Here is a 24,514-nt window from a genome sequence, read left to right as displayed (position 1 = left end):
ACTCTGCAGTAAAAAAATTAAATAAATAAATAAAAATAATCACATTTTCTACCAACTCAATTATTTCAAGGAACTGTTCTTCACAATTAATAACTGTTTTGGAATACAGGTTTTGCAAATACGACATGGATCTTTGGTGTTAGCTGTAGCAATAGTTTACCTTCGAAGTATGGCCTCAAATATGTAATAACTACTAAAACTACGTTGGGCCATGACAGCCTTAGTGTGTCAGGTTTCTGGTTTGCAAATGTTTCCTGGTAACTTCACAAGTGAGTTGCATTGGCTTTAAAATCTATGGAACCATCACATGAACTTCTGGTGATGTGTTGACATACCATCTCGACCTTAGGGACAGGAGAGTACCTGTGGCTTCATTCGAAATGCAGCTGACGGCTACTGAAATGTTGTATAGTGTGTGCAGACTGAGTTAAATACACTTCACAGCGGAGTGAAATGGCTGACGATGTAACTTCTGTAGTATAAGATAAATTTTGAAACAGCTATGAATAAGTAAAGTGATGAAATATTTTCCCTTCGCATTGGCTATTTCGAATATAACTATCATCAGATGGTTTCTGTATGTATACCACATGAATTCCTAATCTGCTTTCCATGGACCACAAAGTATGGACCTCAGATAGTCTGGATCAACGAACACTAATTGCGTGTCTCCACAAAAAAAATGGCATATTTCTGTATCAGTATTGAAGACTGGCAAGTCACGGTGCCAGCCATTGTCCCATAAGTCCGACTGAGTGTCTGAATTGCAACTGACATGCTACACTTGATAAAAGAAGGGATCAGTTGGTATGACACATCCTAAAGCATCAAGGTAACAGTTGTGTGTGTGTGTGTGTGTGTGGAGAGAGAGAGAGAGAGAGAGAGAGAGAGAGAGAGAGAGAGAGAGAGAGAGAGAGAGGTAGGGGGCCACACACGCACTCGTGTGCAGGGTGGGTGGGGGTCTGTAAAGCACATTGTTGCAGTAGTTATTCAGAGATGAAGAGCTTGCACAGACTAGACTGGTATGGAAGTGGTTGATGAATGATGGAACCGGCCACAAATACTTTTTAAATGTTTTATTTTAGTGCCCTAACTGGTTCCAGGCTACCACGCCCATCTTGAGATGGCTAATATTTTTCATTACTTAGATGTCTTGATCAACAGCACGTCATCTGCTCCTCATGGCACAAAAATATTTGAGTATTTAATGCCATTTTATCAGTTGTTTCATTAACAAAAATATTCTAAAGTGCTTGCATATATATGGTGCAAAATCATAAATATCAGATTTTATCTGCTCTTAATAAATTAGCAGAAATGTATAAATTATTAATTTGAAATAAAAGGAAAAGGACTGCATATAAGTGTTAGGAATATATTCCTTTTCAATAATTATGTTTTTATTACAGATGGTTATGTCCTTTGAAGTCAAGTTTAGCAGCTGTGTCATATTCTATCAACAAAATAGCTGAATCTGACACACTATTTCACCTATAATTGGCCTAAAGTAGTTTTTTAACTTTTTAATTTGCTGAAATTGCATTGAGAAGATGCTGCACACATCATAAATATACTCTAAGCAATTTTGATGTTTGAGTAAGCATATTGTAACCCATACTTTGGGATAAAGCTTCGAAATATTCAAATAGGAAGATGTTCAGTGTTCTTCATCAGCACTTCCTGCTGGAATTTGAAAGCTGCTATTTTGTTAACTAGCTTAGTTGTATTTATATTTCTATCATATTTCACATTAAAATCTGCTGCATATTTTTCAAAATAAGATTTTACATGTTTCTGACAGGAAATTAAAGTGAGATGATACGGTATTTGTATGTGAGGTATGTTTTCCACTTCCCTTATTATTCTACACAATATTTTGAAGCACTCGATCCTAAGCAGTTTCTCTCCAGTCCTCATAAATTGTCAAAAATTGTAAACCTTCGGTCAAATAGCACATCTGCCTCAGCACCTACTGACCAAACTTTGATATTCTACAATACCACTGCGCAGTTGTAGTAAAAACTTCATTGCTGAGTGTGAGCTAACTGTGCTGGCAGCAGATGCATGAACTAAACCTACCGTTGACACACAAACATTGTGACACCTGCCAAGGGACAGGTTTCTTCTCACAGGCAGATGATAAGAACAGATGGGACAAGTGAGCTTGCATATCTTTCCCAGTTAATTCATAAACTGCAGTTCGCTTGTGTGTGTGTGTGTGTGTGTGTGTGTGTGTGTGTGTGTGTGTGTGTGTGTGTGTGTGTGTGTGTGGTTGTTGTTGTTGTTGTTGTTGTTATCGTTGCTGCTGTTCCCTCCTCGCATCCCCGCTGTGTCTGTGTTCTTGATGCCAATCCTGTAATGTTTCAATCCAGCATCAGTAATGTGCTGGTTGACCGGGATCCACACCAGGTAGGATTAAACCAAGGCATTGAAGTATTTCAGAAGTGTGCTGATGCATTGTTACCAGCAGGTTCAGTCTGCACAAAAGTATTATTGAAATGCTTTGTGAAATCAAATGGGAATCCCTGGAGAAAACATGAGGCTCTTTCTGCGAGGCAATATTGTGGAAGTTCAGAGAACTGGTATTTGATGCCGACTGCTGGTCAATTCTACTACCCCAAATGTATGATTTGCATAAGGATCACAGAGATGAGATGAGAGAAATTAGGCCTTGTATGGAGGCATACAGACAGTTGACTTTCCCTCACTATTTGTGAGAGGAACAGAAAAAAATGACTAGTAGTAATATGTGATACCACACATTCCCCCTGCCAAGCACAATATGGTGTCTTGCAGAGTGTGTGTTGTGTTGTGTTATATGTATATGTATACGTATACATAGTTATATATGTAAATGTTGATGTACTCAGTATGGTCCTGGTTTTCTGTGCTGTAAATATCCCGTCACCCAATCTACCACTCTTTCATTAAGCCCCAGTCCTCGCTGTTTTGTTACCAGTACCAGGTGATTTATCCTATCAAAAGCTTTAAAGAGATCAATGGCTACACTGTCACTGGAAAAAAGCGCAGGTGACGCCTGTATATACGAAGGGTAGAAGGACGGATTCTCAAAATTACAGACCAATACCCTTAACATCGGCTTGTTGCAGGATTCCCGAACATATTATCAGTTCGAATATAATGAATTTCCTTGAACAGAGAAGTTGCTGTCCACGCATCAGCACGGCTTTAGAAAGCATCGCTCCTGCGAAATGCAACTCGCCATTCTTTCACGATCTCTTGCGAACCATGGATGAAAGGTATCAGATGGATGCCATATTCCTTGACTTCCGGAAAGGGTTTGACTTGGTGCCCCACTGCAGACTCCTAACTAAGGTACGAGCATATGGGATTGGTTCCCAAGTATGTGAGAGGCTCGAAGACTTCTTAAGTATTAGAACCCAGTATGTTGTCCTCGATGGTGAGTGTTCATCGGAGGTGAGGGTATCATCTGGAGTGCCCCAGGGAAGTGTGGTAGGTCCGCTGTTGTTTTCTATCTACATAAATGATCTTTTGGATAGGGTGGATAGCAACGTACGGCTGTTTGCTGATGATGCTGTGGTGTACGGGAAGGTGTCATCGTTGAGTGACTGTAGGAGGATACAAGATGACTTGGACAGGATTTGTGATTGGTGTAAAGAATGGCAGCTGACTCTAAATATAGATAAATGTAAATCAATGCAGATGAATAGGAAAAAGAATCCTTTAATGTTTGAATACTCCATTAGCGGTGTAGCGCTTGACACAGTCATGTCAATTAAATATTTGGGCGTAACATTGCAGAGTGATATGAAGTGGGACAAGCATGTAATGGCAGTTGTGGGGAAGGCGGATAGTCATCTTCGGTTCATTGGTAGAATTTTGGGAAGATGTGGTTCATCTGTAAAGGAGACCGTTTATAAAACACTAATACGACCTATTCTTGAGTACTGCTCAAGTGTTTGGGATCCCTATCAGGACATAGAAGTAATTCAGAGGCGGGCTGCTAGATTTGTTACTGGTAGGTTTGATCATCACGCAAGTGTTACGGAAATGCTTCACGAACTCGGGTGGGAGTCTCGAGAGGAAAGGAGGCGTTCTTTTCGTGAATTGCTACTGAGGAAATTTAGAGAACCAGCATTTGAGGCTGACTGCAGTACAATTTTACTGCCGCCAACTTACATTTCGCGGAAAGACCACAAAGATAAGATAAGAGAGATTAGGGCTCGTAAAGAGGCATATAGGCAGTCATTTTTCCCTCGTTCTGTTTGGGAGTGGAAGAGGGAGAGAAGATGCTAGTTGTGGTACTAGGTACCCTTCGCCACGCACCGTATGATGGATTGCGGAGTATTTATGTAGATGTAGAAGTTGATCTCCGTTGTCAATCACTTCTGATATATCCTGCTGACACATAAAAATCTTGGTTCTCTGAACTGAATACTGTGCGACACACACACACACACACACACACACACACACACACACACACACACACACACACAAGCTGCAGCCACAACCAGCATACTCAATGCATACTCCATGCCCACTGTTTTAGTAAAACTACAGAAAACCTGTACTTGGTTAGCCAGAGAAGAATTTGGATCCATTCCTCCTACATGTGGGTCCAGTGTCTTAATTGCTGTGCTACCCCACTCAGTACACAACCTAGTTACGAAACACAGTATTGAGCACATGACAGGCACACGAAGAAGGTGTCCAACAACATAATTCAGGTTTCAAACTTGAGTCATTCATCACAATACATATCCGTTCTCTTGTAAATTTCTAGACATCTACTGCAAAAATTTATAATATTAGCCACCTTCAAAGTTTTGGACTGTGGGCAAATCTCTGAAAGCTGTAAAAATTTGTAACACTGGACTACACAGAAACCTCAGTAGTAGCTCACATAACATTAATCAAAGTAAATGAAAACAAATTCTGCTCTGCAGCACCTATCAGTCTACTCACATTTGGTGGTAAAAATGAAGCATCCACAAGGTAATACAGTATATTATAAACAGCATTATGCTGGCTGCATTGCGGAGGCACTTGTTGACATATTTCATTTCTTTCCTCTGTACACTCAGGCGTTAACATTAAATTATAGAAGTAAGGAGCACAGTATTGCAGAAGTGCCAAAGTTAAATTCACATCGTTCTCCTGCAATGAAATTCAATGAGACTTGGTTAGAATGATAAATAATGCACAAATTCCACAGATTACACAATGAATAACAGTAACAGTACATATATTCATTATAATTTGGTTGGTTGGTTGGTTTGTTTGTTGATTAAAGGGAATAAACTGCAAGGTTAACAGTCCGTCATTGTTATTTATCACATATTTCATTGTCTTCTTTAAAAAAAAAAAAAATCATTATACAAAACTGAGTAAAAATTTATTCATGATAATATAAGTGTTCCAGTAATGTGGGAGAGAGAGAATTTAACTGTAATATCTACAAATTAGCTAACAGTGAAATCATTGCACCATTATGTCTAAACGTATATAGTGAACTACATACAGCTCACGTAACAATATATTGACTTGTTGCAGCTGAAGGACTTATGTATCATAAAACCTGCTACAACCCAAACTGTACATTCACATTGCAGAAGTAAAGTGCTACCATCCAGGCACAATGAAACTTCTGGAGTAGGAAACATACAAGTTCAATCTGAACATTTTCATTTTCACTGATCAGCGAGAACATTATGACCACCTACCTAATAACCAGTATGTCCAACTTTGGCATGGATAACATCGGCGACCCATCATGGCCTGGTAGCAATGAGGCCCTGTTAGGTCACTGGGACTACATCTGCATACACAAGTCACCTAGTTCCCATAAATTCTGGGTACAGGGGGTGGGGGGGGGGGGGGGGGGGGGGGGTGATAAGCCCTGATGCAAATGTTCAATCACATCCCAGATGTGTTTGTTTCGATTCAGATCTGGTGAGTAGGGGAGCCAGCACATCAATTGGAACTTACCACTGTGTTCCTCGAAACACTCCATCACACTCCTCGCACATGGCACATTATCTTGTTGAAAATGCCACTGCCATTGGGAAACGTAATCGTCATGAAGGGTTGTACATGGTCTGCAACCAATGTATGATACTCCTTGGCTGTCATGGTGTCTTGCACATGCTCCACTGGACCCACAAAGGCCCACATGAATGTTCCCCCACAGCATAATGAAGTCACCGCCGCCAACTTGTCTCTGTCCCACAGCACAGGGGTCAAGTAGGTGTTCCCATGGAAGACGACAGATCTGCATCCTCCCATCAGCATGAAGAAGATATTGGGGTTCATCAGACCATGCAACACTCTGCAATTGCACCCATTCTACACACAGACGGCACACTCACTGATATCAAATGTACTTTGCCTGTGTTCGACTGGCAGCTATTCCTTGCCAAGTGACACGCCCATGATGTTCTGGCTGATCAGTGTACCTCCCGTCACTATTTTACATACCTACCCTGTAACTCACAGGGTGTTAGAAATAAAGTCTAATATCTTGGGAGATGGTAGTTAATCATCAAACCATGAAATAAGTCCAGTGAACATAGGCTCTAAGATGCATACCTTACAAGCTAAGAACATTTGTTCATTTTCATTACACATATTTTCTATTGAACATTTTTTCCTTCTTTTGGTTCATACTACCTCCTCCCAAAATATGGTAAACAAAGAGCTTGCAGTAGGAGAGATGTGTTTCACAGTATTGAAGATGGTTCACAGTTCATAGCTCTTAACGTACGCATTTTACAGCCAATGTTTATCGGACTTTGTTTCTTGTTTTGATGCTTACTACCACCTCTCAAAATCATTCAACACTTTTTTTAACTGCCTGTACATCTACAAACCTTACATTTCTCTTCACGAGCTCTGGCTGTGATAACAATAGTAGGAGCACAATTACATGGAAATAAAGAAAGCAGATTATGAAAGGCTCCATCTGCTACACCAGGAGTCTATGAGACACATTAATCTCTGTCAACGCAGCCTTGGTATAGAAATAAAATTAAAAATTAAGAAGAACATGGAATTTGATGTAAGTGGCAAAACAAATGTAACAATAAATGTCACGTACACTGATGAGCCAAACTGTTGTGACCACTGCCTACCATGAGATCGAATGCTGCCTTGTGATGATGCGAGGACATGATGCAGTAAAGAAAGTACATAATCGGAGCAGAGACATATGGGGAATCATTCTAGAAACAATACAAGCAGCTAATGGGGAAATACAGTGGCAATGCCACTTTGACAAAGGCTGATTGTTATGGCCTGGTGCCTGGTAACAAGCATCTTGGAAACATCAAATCTGGTCCGCTATTTATATGCTACTGTCATGAGCATCTATGATAAGTGGAGGAAGAATGGGAAAAAAAAGTGTGAGTAGGCAACAAGGCATTGGATGTAAATACCATATCACAGAACATGGAGAACAGAGGCTTGCCCACTCTGTAAAGAAGGATAGATGGTAATCTGTGGCAGTTCTGATGAAGAGTACAATACTGGTGCAGGCATAAATGTTTCAGAGCACACCATTCAGCACATTGTTGACAATGTTACCATTTTCACACAACTACACCCTCCATTACAATTTCAGTGGGCGCAGGTTCAGAGAGCTCAAATAGATCAATAGAAATGTGTCTCTTGGTCAGGTGACTCATGTTTCTGGTTAAATCAGGTCAATGGTCGTGTCCAGATATGTCTTCATCCAGGTGAACAGCTGCTCAATAACATGCACCACTGCACCACGGACAAAGGCAGGTGTGTGTGTGTGTGTGTGTGTGTGTGTGTGTGTGTGTGTGTGTGTGTGTGTGTGAGTGAGTGGGGGGGGGGGGGGGGTAGCAGGGGTAGCAGTATTGTGCTAAGGAGGACTTTCACCTGGGCTTCCCTGGAAGATATGGTAGTAATAGAAACAACCATGACAGTTGTGGATTGTGTGAATTTAACTGTGGATCACCTGCATCCCTTCATACTGACATCTTCCCAAACAATGGTGGTATCTTCCAGCCAGATATCGGTTTATGTCACAAAGCCAAAATAGTGTTACAGTTTTTTGAGGAGCATGAGGGTAAACTAATGTTGATGTCTTGGCCACCAAATCTGCCTGATCTGAAGTTGATGGAATGTGTCTGGAATGCTGTCGGACCCCAGCTCTTTGTCTGTATACCAACAGCCTGTAATTTACAGGAATTGTGTGACTTTTGTGTATACATTTGGTGCCACGTACCTCTGGAAACCTACCAAGGACTTGTCAAATCCATGTCTTGCAGAATAACTGCTGTATTGAGTTCCAGAAGTGGGCCGACATACTATTAAACAGTTGGGCATAATATTTTGGCTCATCAGTGTATGCGAATGTGCATGGAGAGGATTGAAAAGAAAAGAAGAAAGAATTTTCAAAAGTAGTCTGCCAAACACATGAAAAGACCATTGAAACTATCCAGATTACCTAGTTTTACAAACTTACTTTACATTAAAATAGCATGAAACATTTTAAATTCAAAGCTTAACTTCTCTCCACATTAAAATTGTACTTTATCCTATATTTACCGAATATACATGACAATTTAAGAAGAATATTGCATTTTGGGAAATGATACTGCCACAATTTGAAGGCACCAGGCCAATAACAAAAACCTATAGCCTCCTAGGTGCCAGATCTAATGCAATTACATTATTTCACTTCAATTATGTGTTTCAAAACAGTCTGGAGCAAACAGATAAGAACCTTATTTCTTTTCATGGAACAAGTCCCCATATTTATGAATCACTTCAGACATTGAGTTAGTCAGCCATGCTTCAGTTTACCTTGTTCTGTGGTATGTGTTTCACTGATAACCATGCTACACGTTATAGCTTGGCAACTTTAATTGCAATGTGATATTATAACAATTCCTCCCGACCAAATAGTATCTACAACTCCATGTTACACTGAAAAAGTCTCTACATACTCTCAGGAAGGAGATGACTGGTTAATCACAGACAATAAATATACTTTTAAGGGATGACAGATTTTTATTTAAACATGTCAAATGTATTAGATTATAAATTAAAAGAAAAAGAAGCTATAGGAACAGAATGGATAAATACAGTTGTAGTATTTATAACACTTACAGCAAATAACAGAAAATTGGCAAGTAACTATGAATAAACCAAAACAAATTATTTAAGTTGGTTATACAGAAGCAAGTGACACCCACTACAACAGGAGTTGCTGTCATGAGGTCCTCGAGGCTGCACCATGTGGTCCAAAGCACTGCAAGAATACATGTGTTGAATTATCTGGACCACACCACAGTTGCCCAAGTTAAATGGTAGTGGGTATTCCCATTTCAGGATAGCTGCTTTTGACCTTGTCACTGTCTACAGTTCTCATTGTGATGGCAACAAACTAGTTTTTCTGATGGTTCCATCATGTGATAGCCTTTGGAAGTTTAGAACATCTTTGTTTTGGGACGAGTTTGGTGTATCAGCTGGCAGTACTCCCTCCTCCTCCCCCCCCCCCCCCCCTTCCTGAAAAAAAGGTTGCTTTGATGCAGCTCTCCATTTCTGTCATTTGCCAGCTATCCTCTCCATTTCAGCAAAACATTGACAATCTGCCTTATGTATGTGTATCTAGGCTGCCCCTGCAATTCTTTCCCTCTACCAGCCCATCAACTACTATTTTCAGCAAGAGCTAATGTCATAATATGTGCTCATCCAAGCTCTCTCTTCTCTATTTGAATGTTGAGTTGCTGTGGTCTCCAGTCCAAAAACTGGTTTGATGTAGCTCTCTACACTAGCCTACCCTGTCCCAGCCTCCTCAACTCTTTGTAACTTCTTCAAACCTAAATCGCTTGCTGCAGTCGAGCCTTGGTCTCTCTCAATTTTTACCCCACCCCCCCCCACCCCCACCCCTACCCCCACCCCCTCCACAACTCTGCCCCCGCTTCCACTTCCCTCCATTACCAAATTGATACTTGTCTAATGCCTCAATTTTTCTGATGCCTCAGAATATTTCCTATCAAGTGATCTCTTCATTTAGTCAAGTTGTGCCACTTCTTTTCTCCCAATCTGATTCTGCAGCTCTTCTTTAATTGCCTGATCTACCTTTCTAACTTTCAGAATTCATCTGTAGCACTACATTTCAAAAGCAAACTATTGTATTCTTGTCTGGATTGTACGTCACCCATGTTTCACTTCCATACAAAACTACACTCCAAACAGACACCGCCAGAAAAGGCTCAACGATTAAATTTATATCAACTGTTAAAATAACTCACACTTAAAATAAATGCTTTTCTTGCTAATGCCGGTCCATTCTGTATCCTCCTTACTTCAATCATTGTCAGTCATTTTGTTGCCACATAGTCTCTGTCTACAAACATACTCTGCAAACCACTGTGAAGTGCATGGCAGAGGGTACATTCCATCATACCAATTGTTAGGGCTTTGTCTCATTCTGGTCACGTGGGTAGCATGTGAGGAATAACTGTTTAAAGTGCCTCTGTGCACACTGTAATTAATCTAATTTTGTCCGGACAATCCCTACAGAAGCATTATGCCGTTGGTAACATTATTCTTTCTTCCTTGATATGTAACCCTGTATCTCACAATGGTAGGTCTTCTTTACACTCGTTACATTTGTGACCAGCCTTCTTACATGTGTACCACTCTACGGGGTGGTTATAATTATAACGATGGTGTTCCGAGTGCTGCAGTGTGGGCCCTATACATTGCACAAAGCTGTGGGCTGCATACACCGCAAGATGCTGAAACATTGTATGTTTATTAACAGGATATAGCACTCTAAGTAATCAGAATACAAAATGTTTCCTACTCTAACGTCAGGATGCCATTAGTCACTAGGATATACATGTTGATTTTTTTGGTGAAGTGTCTGTTAGTGTAAAGGGTTAAGAAGGTTGAAGTTTTATGTATGAAAGACAATGATCTTTGAGAAGAAAGAACATGCATTATTGGAAAAGTCATTTTATCAGAACAGCAGCAAAAGCAGCACTGCATTCTGGGAATATTGCCAACAGAAACAGCTGCAAAGAGACCCCATTTTATCAAATGGCTAAAGAATATTATAAAGAAATCTGAAGAAACAGGTGCGCCAGGGAGAGAGACGCGGCCCCTTCCCATGGTGGTGGTTGTTGAAGCTGCTGTAGCAATAGCCGACCGGGCAGCATATGCCTCAAATTCTGCAGGCAGTGCTTCAGCTATGTTAAGGGAACTGTCTCTCCCATGGTCAACAGTTCAAAAGATTTTGCTATGCATTTTACACTGGTATCCCTACAAGATTCAGAATGTGCACAAAACGAAGCTCCACAATAGGCTACAGCAGTGTGACTTTGGCCCTAGATTTTTGTTACCCTTCGTTTTTTTGGCATGCATGGAAGTAGATGACATGTGGGTTGGGAAAATTCTTCGGATGGATGAGGCATATTTTATCTGCATGGTGCCGTGAATGCACAGAACTATTGCATATGCAGTTCTACCCTGTCACATGCTGCACAGGAACAGCCACTCCACTTAGTTTGTGTGACTGTTTCATATGGTTTCACAAGCTCCTTCATTCTCTCCTACAATCTAAATCCATGTGACTTCTGGTTGTGGGGATATTTGAAAGCTCATGTCTATCAGGGATGTATCCAGACTCTTCCTGATCTGAAGGATAGCATATAACTGAGTACACTGGATATGTTGTGAGCAACTGTAACCATGCCTTCTTATGTATGCAGCATGTTGCTGAGTCGGAGACAATGTTAAACTCATGTTTTAACTTGTGACCACATACCACTAACCATACCAAAACCACTGTTATCATGTGTCTGATTCTTCCTCCCCTTTTCCTGCACCCATGCCACATTCTGACTGCTTACAATGTCATATTTTCACCTGACAGGAGAAAGTGGAGCTATTATTTTCTTCAGCATACTCCACGAGTGCACCGACTAATGCACATACCTACAATGTTTCAGTGTCCCGTGATGTATACCAGCCCACACTGCAGCACTCAGAACACCATCAGTTTAATTATAACTACCAAGCAAATTTGTGTTGAACATGCAACGTTCCTCTTCAAATGCCATTTGGCAACCATAATGATTCCACAAAGCCAAAATCACCCTTTACTGCTTCCCGAAAAGTCTTACACTGTGCCAGTCTGACTGCTTTACTTACTCCCTCTCCATACAAACTGTGGGTGAATGTGTTCTAATCTCTCTGATCAGATTCAAAAAGCTGAATGGGATTCTCAGTATGGTGCTCTACCAGCTCGTATGTTAGAGCATTAATGTTCCCTATTCTGTTGACAAACTGCTCAACAGATTTGTCCTGGATATGCTGGCTATAAAGTTGCTCTCTCGACAATTTGCTCAGATTTTGCATTTAAATATCTGGCCAAGAGTCGATTAGAACTCAGTATAATCCTCTGATTTCACACAAGTGTGTTCAGTACTAATGAAATCTTGTGCAGCTCCCTGTATTCTTAATTTAGCAATCGATAACTTATCAGAATCAGTCTGTGAAGACAATAGGGCAGCCCCTTCAAATTTCTGAAAATACTTTCACATTTTCCTCAGGGTTTCCACTGAACACAACAACTGATGGCAATAACAAGAAGTTATTCAATGGGCTGACAGTGTACGACATTCACTTTTGTTTGCTTTTAACAGCTGAATCTCTCTTCATAATTCGTTTATAGGAGTTTGGAGACTGACCCTGTTACTCTAACTGAATTCTTCTACCTTGACTAATTTGCGCAAACACATCACTAAAGCACAGGAAAAAGTGTAATGAATCCATCACTGCCTTTCTTATTATAGCCAAATTTGAACAGACCAACTTTAATTACAGCACTGGATGTTCCCTCATTGTCAGGTGATGTCCAAGCTCCCACTGCTTGGGACTGTGCAGTCCACTACTTTGTCATCTCTCTGGCAGGAACTCAGGACTTCTAAGTCCCCACTATTCTGCACCTCCGCAGGACTGTAGAATTTCCAGAATTTATTCCTTGCTGACACCACTTCTGTAATGGGTTATTCTTGGCCAAGTACATCATGTGCTAATTATTAGGCACTGTAATCCCTGAGTCCATGAGTAGCATAAATACGCAAACACCAAGTAAGTAATTTATGGAAATTTGTTCCCAAATACTGGTCACAGTAACTCGCATGATATATCATCCTGACTACACTGTGTCTGTCGCACAAACCTAAGTAGTTACAGACTTACCAAGACTCGCCACTATGAGTTTTTCACTGACAGTTTACCTTGTGCAGGCAGTCAGTGACCCAGTTGTGGAAGCATTCTGCAGCAGGTGTCTACCAGTGCTGACAAAAGTTGTTGGTCAGTGTGTCCAAGATAATGGCAAAAACATATGCATGCGTGCATGAGTTGTTGTGTGCATGGCTTTGCCTCTTGCAACACAAAAAATTCATGAAGAAAAGTAATAAATGGCCTTCAAACTTAGCAAAAACATACTGCTTCACAACTCTTGTGTGTCATCTATATTACTATGATTTCCACTTTAATGCTTTGTTCATTATATACATGCTAAGACTGTATATAAATTAGTAGTGAATTCTTCACAGACCAAACCAAAGCAACAGTGGATGTTGTTATTTTGCATATGCATACCCAGTGATGCAATACTGAAGTTCCCTGGGTAAATGCCTCTTACTGTGATTCCAATGGTCCGCAGTTTGGGTTCTACTATCACTAAATTATTTAATTTTTGATCTATGTACTTTCATAATATTTTTATCATTCCGTAATAGAATTTCTACCAACATCTTTACTCTGCAAACCACTGTGAAGTGCATAGCAGAACCGTTCATGAACTGGAAAAGTTTACTTTTTTGTAAGTAACGTATAACATTAAATTCAAAATCAAGTCTTGATTTAACTCCTTTACCTGCGACACATTTTAATTTGGTAATCTGGATAAATACATAGCAATATGGTTGAGGATTCTAGGAATTAAAGCTCAGCGAACATTGCTATTGCTCTTAATGGTTATCAATATATTCTATTTGCAGCCGAAAATAAGCACCAGACACAAAATCAGGTAGAAATGACATACAATAAAGCAGCTTATCATATTAAAGTTAAAACATAAGGAAATTCCAAACAGACATGCAGCTTGAAACAATTCCAAGGTCCACAGGCACCTCAAAATAAACTTTCCATGTTAAAATAGGCAAATAAATGCCACACATCAGTCACTGAAAAATTGAAAACTGCAGCAGAAGCTGGAAACTTTTTTCCTGTGGAGGTATAAAAGCCCCAGACTGTTTCCTATTAAATATATCAAATTGAGTAGTAAATGATAACTCTGAAAGATAATTATGATGCGTGTCAGTCCATGATCATACATTATCATGTGTACTGAACACTCCAAATGTTTTGTAGCAGTCCTCAGTACTGAAATGCAGTTTCAACACGTGATAGTTCGTAATGGGCCAAAGTAATCTGATATACAGGTAACACTTTGACCTTTTTTTGTACACTAAGATATTGAAGCAACTACGGTTTTTTAATTTTTAATTTTTTTAACAAAACAACAAATGTTTGTAACAGCATTCAAAACTTGAGGGAATGAGGAGTTGAGTGACATAATGTTTTATAAGACACGCAATGAAATTTTCATAACAGTAGCTAGGTGAGTTTCTAAATAGAAGTGCTGAAGCAGACCGAAAGGTACCAACTTTCCTCTGTTGAGTGCATATACAACTGTGTATCTGTGAATGAGGGCTTACTTTCAAGGATCATGAAATGAAAATAAATGAAATTGAATAAATAACTGGCCAGGTGAGAGTAGGACTCACACACTAAGGATTCCGTACAAATTTAATCAAGTGTATAGACAGTTCATCCATCCCGGGAATCAAGACTTTCACTGATTTTTAATGTTATTGACATCGGCAAGATATCAGCCCCAGGAATTTCAAGACTTTTCAGAATGTTTTAATTTTAAGCCTGAAGTCAGATAACAAATGGCAAAAGAAATATTTTTTTTCATGTGATATAATCACAAACAAACAATTTCCAGATTTTTCCCTTTACTTGAACTTTGAAACATTGCTTCTTCCAAATTTCACAATTCTAGGTCAATTGGAAGTACCCTATAGCCTTGACGAGTAAGTATGCAAGTGCCAAATTATGACACATAAATGGCCATATCTTTTGATTGCATTGACTTCTTGTTGCTGTTGTTGTTTCAGCTCTCCATGCTACTCTATACTGAGCAAGCTTCTTCATCTCTGAGTAACTACTGCAACCTACATACATCTGAATCTGCTTAGTGTATTCATCCCCTGGTCTCCCTCTATGATTTTTACCCTCCACACTTCCCTCCAATACTAAATTGGTGATCCCTTGATGCCTCAGAATATTTCCTACCAACTGATCCCTTCTTCTAGTCAAGTTGTGCCACAAATTCCTCTTCACCTCAATTCTATTCAGTACCTCCCCTTCAGTTACTTGATCTACACATCTAATCGTCAAACATTCGTCTGTAGCACCACATTTTGAGAGCTTCTATTCTCTTCTTGTCTAAACTATTTACTATCCACGTTTCACTTCCATACATGGCTACACGCCATACAAGTACAAAAGACTACCCTACACTTAAATCTATACTTCATATCAACAAATTTCTCTTCTGCAGAAATGCCTTCCTTGCCATTGGCGATCTGCATTTTATATACACTCTACTTCAACCATCAGCAGCTATCCTGCTCCCCAAATAGCGGGCCAGCTGGTGTGGCCGAGCGGTTCTAGGTGCTACAGTCTGGAACCGGGCGACCGCTACGGTCACAGGTTCGAATCCTGCCTCGGGCATGGATGTGTGTGATGTTCTTAGGTTTGTTAGGTTTATGTAATTCTAAGTTCTAGGGGACTGATGACTTCAGAAGTTAAGTCCCATAGTGCTCAGAGCCATTTTTGAACCCAAATTGTGAAACTCATCCACCACCTTAAATGTCCCATTTTCCAATCCAATTCCCTCAGCATCACCTGATTTAATGTGATTACATTCCATTATCCTCATTTTGTTTTTGTTGATGTTCATCTTATATCCTCCTTTCAAGACACTGCCCTGTCCGTTCAACTGCTCTTCCAGGTGCATTGCTGTCTCTGACAGAATTACAATGTTAGCGGCAAACCTCAAAGTTTTTATTTCTTCCCCATGGATTTTACTTCCTACTCCAAATTTTTCTTTTGTTTCCTTCACTGCTTGCTCAATATACAGATTGAATAATATTGGGGATAGGCTACAATCCTGTCTCACTCCCTTCCCAACTGCTGATTCCCTTTCATGCCCCTCAACTCTTGTAACTGCTGTCTGGTTTCTGTACAAATTGTAAATAGCCCTTCGCTCCTTGTATTTCACCACTGCCACCATCAGAATTTGAAAGAGAGTATTCCAGTCAACATTATCAAAAGCTTTCTCTAAGTCTACAAATGCTAGAAACGTAGGTTTGCCTTTCCTTAATCTTATCTTCTAAGATAAGTTGTAGGGTCAGTATTGCCATGTGTGTTTCAAAATTTCTGCAGAATCCAAACTGATCTTCCCCAAGGTCAGCTTCTACTAGTTTTTCCTTTCGTCTATAAAGAATTTGTCTCAGTATTTTGCAACTGTGACTCATTACATTGATAGTTCGGTAACTTTCACACCTGTCAGCACCTGCTTTCTTTGGGATTGGAATTCTTATATTCTTCTGGAAGTCTCGGGGTATTTCGCCTGTCTCATACACCTTGCGCACCAGATGGTAGAGTTTTATCATGGTTGGCTCCCAAGGCTATCAGTAGTTCTAATGGGATGTTTTCTACTCCTGAGGCCTTGTTTTGACTTAGGTCTTTCAGTGCTCTGTCAAACTCTTCACGCAGTTTCATATCTCCCATTTCATCTTCATCTACATCCTCTTAGGTTTCCGTAATATTGCCCTCACGTACATCGCCCTTGTATAGACCTTCCATATACTCCTTCCACCTTTCTGCTTTACCTTCTTTGCTTAGAACTGGTTTTCCATTTGAGCTCTTGATATTCATACAAGTGGTTCTCTTTTCTCCAAAGGTCTCTTTAATTTTCCTATAGGCAGTATCTATCTTACCCCTAGTGATATATGCCTCTACATCCTTAGATTTGTCGTCTAGCCACCCCTGCTTAGCCATTTTGCACTTCCTGTCAATCTCATCTTTGAGATGTTTGTAATCCTTTGTGTCTCCTTCATTTACTGCATTTTTGTATTTTCTCCTTTCATCAATTAAATTCAGTATGTCTTCTGTTACCCAAGGATTTGTACTAGCCTTCATCTTTTTACCTACTTGATCCTCTGATGCCTTCATTATTTCATATCTCAAAGCTACCCATTTTTCCTATACTGTATTTCTTTCCCCTATTCTTGTCAATCGTTCCCTAATGCTCTCTCTCAAACTCTCTACAACCTCTGGTTCTTTCAGTTTATCCAGGTCCCATCTTAAATTCCCACCTTTTTGCAGTTTCTTCAGTTTTAATCTACACTTCATAACCAATAGATTGTGGTAAGGGTCCACATCTGCCCCTGGAAATGTCTTACAATTTAAAACCTGGTTCCTAAATCTCTGTCTTAGCATTATGTAATTTATCTGAAACCTTCCAGTGTCTCCAGACCTCTTCCACGTATACAACCTACTTCCATGATTCTTAAACCAAATGTCAGCTATGATTAAGTTATGTTCTGTGCAAAATTCTACCAGGCGGCTTCCTCTTTCATTCCTGACCCTCATTCTATATTCTCCTACTACTTTTCCTTCTCTTCCTTTTTCTACTATCGAATTCCAGTCTCCCATGAGTATTAAATTTCCATTTCCCTTTACTATCTGAATAATTTCTTTTATGTCATCATACATTTCTTCAATCACTTTGTCATCTGCAGAGGTAGTTGGCATATAAACTTGTACTACTGTGGAAGCGCGGGCTTCATGTCTATCTTGGCTACAATAATGTGTTCACTATGCTGTTCAAAGCAGCTTACCCGCGATCCTATTTTTTTATTCATTATTAAACCTACTCCTGCATTACCCATATTTGATTTTGTATTTATAGCCCTGTACTCACCTGACCAGAAGTCTTGTTCCTCCTGCCATCGAACTGCACTAATTCCTACTATATCTAACTTTAAGCTATGCATTTCCCTTTTTGAATTTTCTAACCAAGAGAGCTGACATTCCACGCTCTGACCTGTTGAAGGCCAGTTTTGTGTTGTGGGGTTTTAGGACGCAAAACATCTAAGGTCATAGGCGCCCAGATAGGACCATAAAATGCTGGAACCGCAAGGGTAAAAAACCATTGCGAGGTCCAGTAAACAATTTTTAAAACAATCAAGATGTTACGGAAGAGTATCTAAAAGACGTCGACAAGACACTGCAACCTCCAGGTAGAAATCAAATCTCTTTTCTCATATTACTGCTTTTTAAAAAACTTAAAACCCAAGCCACGGCTCGCACGTCATCCGCTAAAATGTCCAGCAAAGCAGGCGGCAGCCCAACCCTGACACGCAAGTGGCTAAAATAGGGGCAGAGGATCAGGAAATGTCTGACCGTTAATGGCTGGCTACAGAAGGGACAGCTGGGTGCAGGGTCGCCACTCAGCAAGTGGCAGTGACTAACTAAAGCGGCAGTGCCCTATTCGCAACCAAGCTAACATTACTTCCTCACGGCGAGACGGCCAGAAGGAAGTCGGCCAGGCTGTTGGGAGAGGTTTGACTTCTCTGCGTTTGTTCCCATGAAGGGAGCACCAAAGGTCATGCCAAAGTGACGTGATACACCGATAGAGAAAAGTACAAATATCTTGTGAAGGAACCGACTAAGAGGCGGGCCGACCGAGATTAACTGCAGCCTTGGCTGCAGCACCAGCAGCGTCATTCCCAGGCACACCAACATGGCCAGGAACCCACATGAACATCACTTGGGCTACCCCACTCAGGAACAAATGGAGGCAGTCCTGGATCCGTCGAACAATGGGATGGACTGGATCGAGATCATCTAGACTCTGAAGGGCACTGAGGGAGTCAGGGCACATCACACAGCGAGTGAGCTGGAGCCTCCAAACATAGTGAACAGTCTGATACAGGGCAAAAAGCTCATGAGCGAAGTTTGAGAAAGTTGCAGCGATAGGTCAGCTCGGGAGTCGAATCCTTCGGGAACGGGCTGAGATCAATACGAACACAAACCTGTGTCTGAAGCCAAGGAAGTGAAGGGCTCTCCCTCATTCGGAAAGTGGCAGGAAGTGTGAACAGCAGCTGCTGAAGCAAGTAATGAAAGCGGACGGGCCGCAGAGAAGAAACGTACATCTCGTACTGGCGGTCAAGAATGTCATCAAAGAAAGGGTCAAAGGTGGATGGCCTGGCTTGGAAGAAATTCGACATGCATACCTACTGAGTAGGATATCAAGCCGGTATAACAGTGGTAGTTCACCGGCTTCTGCGTAGAGACTCTCGACAGAGCTAGTACGGAAGGCACCAGTGTCGAGACAGATCCCCAAATGGTGTATTGTATTTAGATGGCACAAGATAGATGGCCGTGCAGAGGAGTAGACAATGCACCCATAATCCAACTTGGAGCGGACAAGAGATCGATAGAGGTGGAGGAGGACAGTCCGGTCAGCTCCCCAAGAGGTACCATTCAATACACAAAGGTCATTTAGGGACCAGGTGCAGCACGCAGCCAGGTAGGACACGTGGTGAGACCAACTGAGTTTCCTATCGAATGTAAGCCCTAAGAACTTCGTTGCATCCACGAACAGGAGAGCAATTTTGGCCCAGTCGCAAGGACGGTGGAAGAAATGCCTTGTACCGCCAGAAGTTGACACAATCGGATTTGGTAGCAGAAAAACGGGAGCCATTTGGGACACTCCAAGCATAGAGACGGTCCAGACAATGCTGAAGACAGCATTGCAGGAGACACATCTGCTGTGAGCTGCAATAAATAGCAAAGTCGTCAACGAAAAGAGAACCGGAAATGCCAGCTGGAAGGCAGTCCATAATGGGGTTGATGGCTATGGTGAAGAGGACAACACTCAATACGGAGCCCTGAGGCACCTCGTTCTCCTGTGAAAAGGTGTGGGATAAGGAGGAACCCACATGTACCCAGAAAACTTGACCCGTTAAAAATTCCCGGATGAAAGTGGGAAGATGACCGCAAAGGCCTCATGTGTGCATAGTATGTAGAATGCCTGTCCGCCAACAGGTATCATAGGCTTTCTCCAAATCAAAGAAAATGGCCACTGTTAGTCGCTTGTGCAGAAAATTATTCATGATGAATGTCAACAGGGTGACGAGATAATCAACCGCCGAGCCGCGATTTCGGAACCCACACTGAGCATTAGTGAGAAGATGGTGTGACTCCAGCCACCACACCAATCAACCATTGATCATGTGTTCCATCACCTTACTGTTATATCCTAGCCAGTAATGCCACCCGAGCCCGCTGCCAAAAGGTTGGCAGCATCAAAGTCCGGACGCCGTCCGCATAAGCAGCGCCAGCGAGACAGGAAATCGCCGCAAGTCTGCGCGCGCCACCGCTGCCTTCTGGGTTCTTAAGCGCTGGAGTCACGAGCGCTAGGACAGTTCTGTATTCGCCGCTCAGTTGTATACTCGCCACCGAATTGTGTACTTGCTAGTCAGTTGTGTGTTCATCGCAGCAGAGTTGTTGTTTGTCGTCAGCCGACGCTGACCTAGCCGCTCCGACTCGAACTAGACAGAGTTCTGTAGACACAGAGTTCACTACTGTGTTTCTGTATCTTCGTTAATAAAGATAAGTACCGACTTTTATTTAATCAGAGTGTTTGGGTTTTCATCTTTCTGTTCACTGTTCCAGCGGACCGGTCGGCCCGCTATTAAAAGTGTGGCGGTGACTTCGTAAGCCGTTTCTACAGCGAATTGTTTGTCGCTACGAACACCGCCACGAAACTGGCGACGAGGACTTCCGAACTCGTGTGCAGGGCTGGTTCAACTTGTTTCTGGTTATACTAATTATAGCGATAAAATTTTGGGGGCTGGTTTAATTTGTGTTCACTATGTCTGCCGACTTACAACAGTTGATCTTGTTACAGAGTCAGCAAATACAAAGTCTGGTGGAAGCAATCGCCAAACAAGCGGCTAATCCTCCAACACAAAAGGAACAAGCACAGGCAGCACCACCTTTCCGTGCTTTTGATGCATCAAGAGAAGAATGGCGAGAGTATTTTGCGCAGTTGCAGGCGCACATGACAGTCTACAAAATCACAGGTACTGCGCGGCAGCTTTATTTAATTTCCACTGCAGGCGTGGAAATCTATCGCCTACTTTGTAAGTTGTTCCCGGAATCCCAGCCAGAAGCTTTAGACTATGACGTTGTTGTTAACAAGCTTGCTGAGTATTTCGAGTCACGAGTTCATGTGGCAGCAGCCAGATTCAAGTTCTTCAGATTAAAGAAACTGCCACATCAATCTAATAAACAGTGGTTAACAGATTTACGGGGCCTCACCCGTCAGTGCCGATTTAATTGTGTGTGTGGAGCTTCCTACAGTGATGTCATGTTACGAGACGCTATTACTCAAAACATTGCAGATTCTCGTATTCGTGCTGCTATCTTAAAGTTGCCTGACCCGTCATTAGAGACTGTGATGAACATCATTGAAGCCCAAGATACTTTTGACTATGCTGAGTGTGAGTTAGATCAGCCATGTATTTCTCAAATTGCCTGTGCTAAGCAAGTTATGTCACGCCCGCGGCCCCACCGGCAAAGTCAGACTGTAAACACTAGCCGGCCGCGTCATGTTAAACACATTCGTCAGCCGCGTGTGCAAAATGATAGAGTTAAGTCTTGCCCTAAGTGTGTTCTTGCTCATCCTCCTGAACGTTGCCCGTTAATAAACGCGGTTTGTCACTTTTGTCAAAGGAAAGGACACATCCAGACTGTTTGTTTGCGTAAACGCAAGAACAATTCTAGTGCTGCCCAGCCCATGGATATTCATGTTCTTCAAAGCCAGCCCGCCCAGAAGGTCGCGTTTAAAGACTCTTCCACGGTTCGTGTGGGTAATAAACTTGTTCGCAATAAGCCACCCACCCAGCCCTCTGCTATGCAACCCAAGCGTAATTCAAACGCTGTAAAAAGTAATGTACAGACTGCAAGTGAAGCGGGAGTTGTTGTTCCACCCGTCCAACCCACGAGTTGTCGTAAGCAGCGAACACGCGCTAAACGCGCTGATTTTGTGTCTTCCGCCTCCACTGCACCGATCCAGAGACAGTGTAATAAACTATTTGTGAAGCTACGCATCCAGGATAAGACCTTCAATTTTCAATTAGACACTGGTGCGTCTGTGACTCTCATAAATAGTGCTGCGTATGCGGCTATCGGCCGCCCTAAACTTTCAGCGGCAAAACATTCTTTGGCTACTTATAGTGGAGAACAAATTCCTGTGTTAGGTGTATGTAGCGTGCCAGCCACGTTCCGTGGCAATACAATAACAGTTTCATTCACAGTGCCCCACGCTACAGACAGTGTAAACATTTTCGGATTAGACTGTTTTGACTTGTTTGGCCTGTCTATCCAAGACAATGTGTTGCAAATTAATTCTGTTGTTGTTCCTCAAGACAGCATAACCGATTTGTGTAAACAATACAGTGACATATTTAAAGACGAACTAGGTTGTACTGCGAACTTTGCCGCTCATATTACGTTAAAAGATAATGCTCAGCCTCGATTTTGTCGTGCTTGTCCAGTGCCTCACGCCCTCCGGGCACCTGTAGAAGATGAACTTCGTTGTTGGCAAAACAACGGTGTTAGTCAACCCGTTTCAGCGAGCCAGTGGGCTTCTCCCTTAGTTATTATAAAGAAACCGTCTGGCAAGTTACGTTTGTGTGCTGATTTTAAGTCGACAGTTAATCCTCAGACTGTCATTGATTCTTTTCCTTTGCCTAGACCGGACGAGGTGATGGATAAGTTAGGGGAAGCTTGTTTCTTTTCCAAAATTGATCTCCGTGAAGCATATTTGCAATTGCCCCTCGACGAGCAATCACCACAGTATTTTGTCATAAACACGTCGTTGGGGTTGTTCCGTTTTCTGCGTTTGCCTTTTGGTTGTGCGTCAGCTCCAGCTGTTTTTCAGCGTTTTTTGTCACAACTTCTGGCTAATGTGCCATCGTGTTGCAACTATTTAGACGATATTGTTGTGTCCGGTCGGACGCCTGCTGAACATTTCCGTAATTTGGAGTGTTTGTTTAAAGTGTTGTCTCAGGCAGGCCTACGTTGCAACATCGATAAATGTTCATTTTTCCTTACGGAGATGGAGAGTCTGGGACATGTTATTAATGCTCAAGGCATTCATCCCTCCCAGTCACATTTAGCAGCTATTCGTGATTTGCCCGCCCCTCGCAATCTGCATGAATTGCAAGCAGTTCTTGGCAAATTGACGTATTATATTAGGTTTATACCTGATGCATCACAGATTGCTGCACCGTTGCATCGTCTCCGCCGTAAGAATGTTCCGTTTGTGTGGTCAGCTGATTGCCAATCAGCCTTTCAGCAGCTTAAAGACGCTTTATTGAATGATCGTTGTCTGGTCCCTTACGACCCTAACAAGCCTCTGGTGTTAGCTTGTGATGCCTCTTCTTTCGGCCTCGGAGCTGTGTTGTCTCACCGAGTCGGTAACACCGAACGTCCTATTGCGTTCGCATCTAAATTGCTAAACAAAGCTCAGAGTAATTATAGCCAATTGGACAAGGAAGCGTTGGCTATTGTGTTCGGTGTCACAAAATTCCATCACTACCTCTATGGTAGACCATTCTATTTAGTAACAGATCACAAGCCCCTGACGTCACTGTTTCATCTGTCTAAACCAGTTCCTCAGCGGACAGCTCAGAGACTACAACGTTGGGCTCTTTTGTTATCACAATACCAGTATGAGATACTGTATCGCCCTACAGCTCAGCATGCAAACGCTGACGCGCTTTCTAGATTGCCGATTGCTGCGGATGATGTCTTCGATTCCTCTGACGACTCTTGCCATCAGATTGACGCCGATGAGCATCAATCCCTCCGGGATTTTCCGATTGATTATCGTCAGGTGGCACGTGAGACAGCTACGGATCCTCATCTGATTTTACTATTACGTTTTGTTCAGCGTGGTTGGCCGTCCAAGACAAAGGACATATCGGATCCTGTGGTTCGTCGCTATTATCCGCAACGTCATCTGTTGTCTGTTTCGCACGGAGTGTTGCTGTTACGCACCGAGAATGACCCGCTTCGTGTAGTGGTTCCCCAAGTGCTCCAATCAAAGGTCCTCGACTTGTTGCATCAAGGTCATTGGGGAGTGGTCCACACCAAGCAGCTTGCCCGCCATCATTGTACATGGATCGGCATTGATAAGCAGATTACGCAGATGTCTACAGATTGTTCGACGTGTGCCGAACACCAAGCTGCTCCGCCTCAACGCTATTTTGAGTGGGCACGCCCTGCCGGTCCCTGGCAGCAAATACATATTGATTTCGCTGGTCCA

General features: G+C 42.0%; 1 protein-coding gene across 2 annotated transcripts in view; it reads right to left on the bottom strand.

The window, feature by feature from the left end:
• Window positions 1–24,514, bottom strand: part of LOC124721699 (protein dispatched) — a 215,975-nt gene that overhangs the window by 45,724 nt on the left and 145,737 nt on the right. For both annotated transcript variants that reach the window (XM_047246785.1, XM_047246786.1), the window contains one exon: window positions 4,951–5,142. In XM_047246785.1, coding sequence (XP_047102741.1) covers window positions 4,951–5,142 — 192 coding nt within the window. The remainder of the gene's footprint in view (window positions 1–4,950; window positions 5,143–24,514) is intronic.

The sequence above is a fragment of the Schistocerca piceifrons genome, chromosome X (genome assembly GCF_021461385.2).
Source record: "Schistocerca piceifrons isolate TAMUIC-IGC-003096 chromosome X, iqSchPice1.1, whole genome shotgun sequence".
NCBI lineage: Eukaryota > Metazoa > Arthropoda > Insecta > Orthoptera > Acrididae > Schistocerca > Schistocerca piceifrons.
The sequence above is the reverse complement of the archived record's forward strand: the minus strand, read 5'-3'. Positions and strand labels throughout refer to the sequence as shown.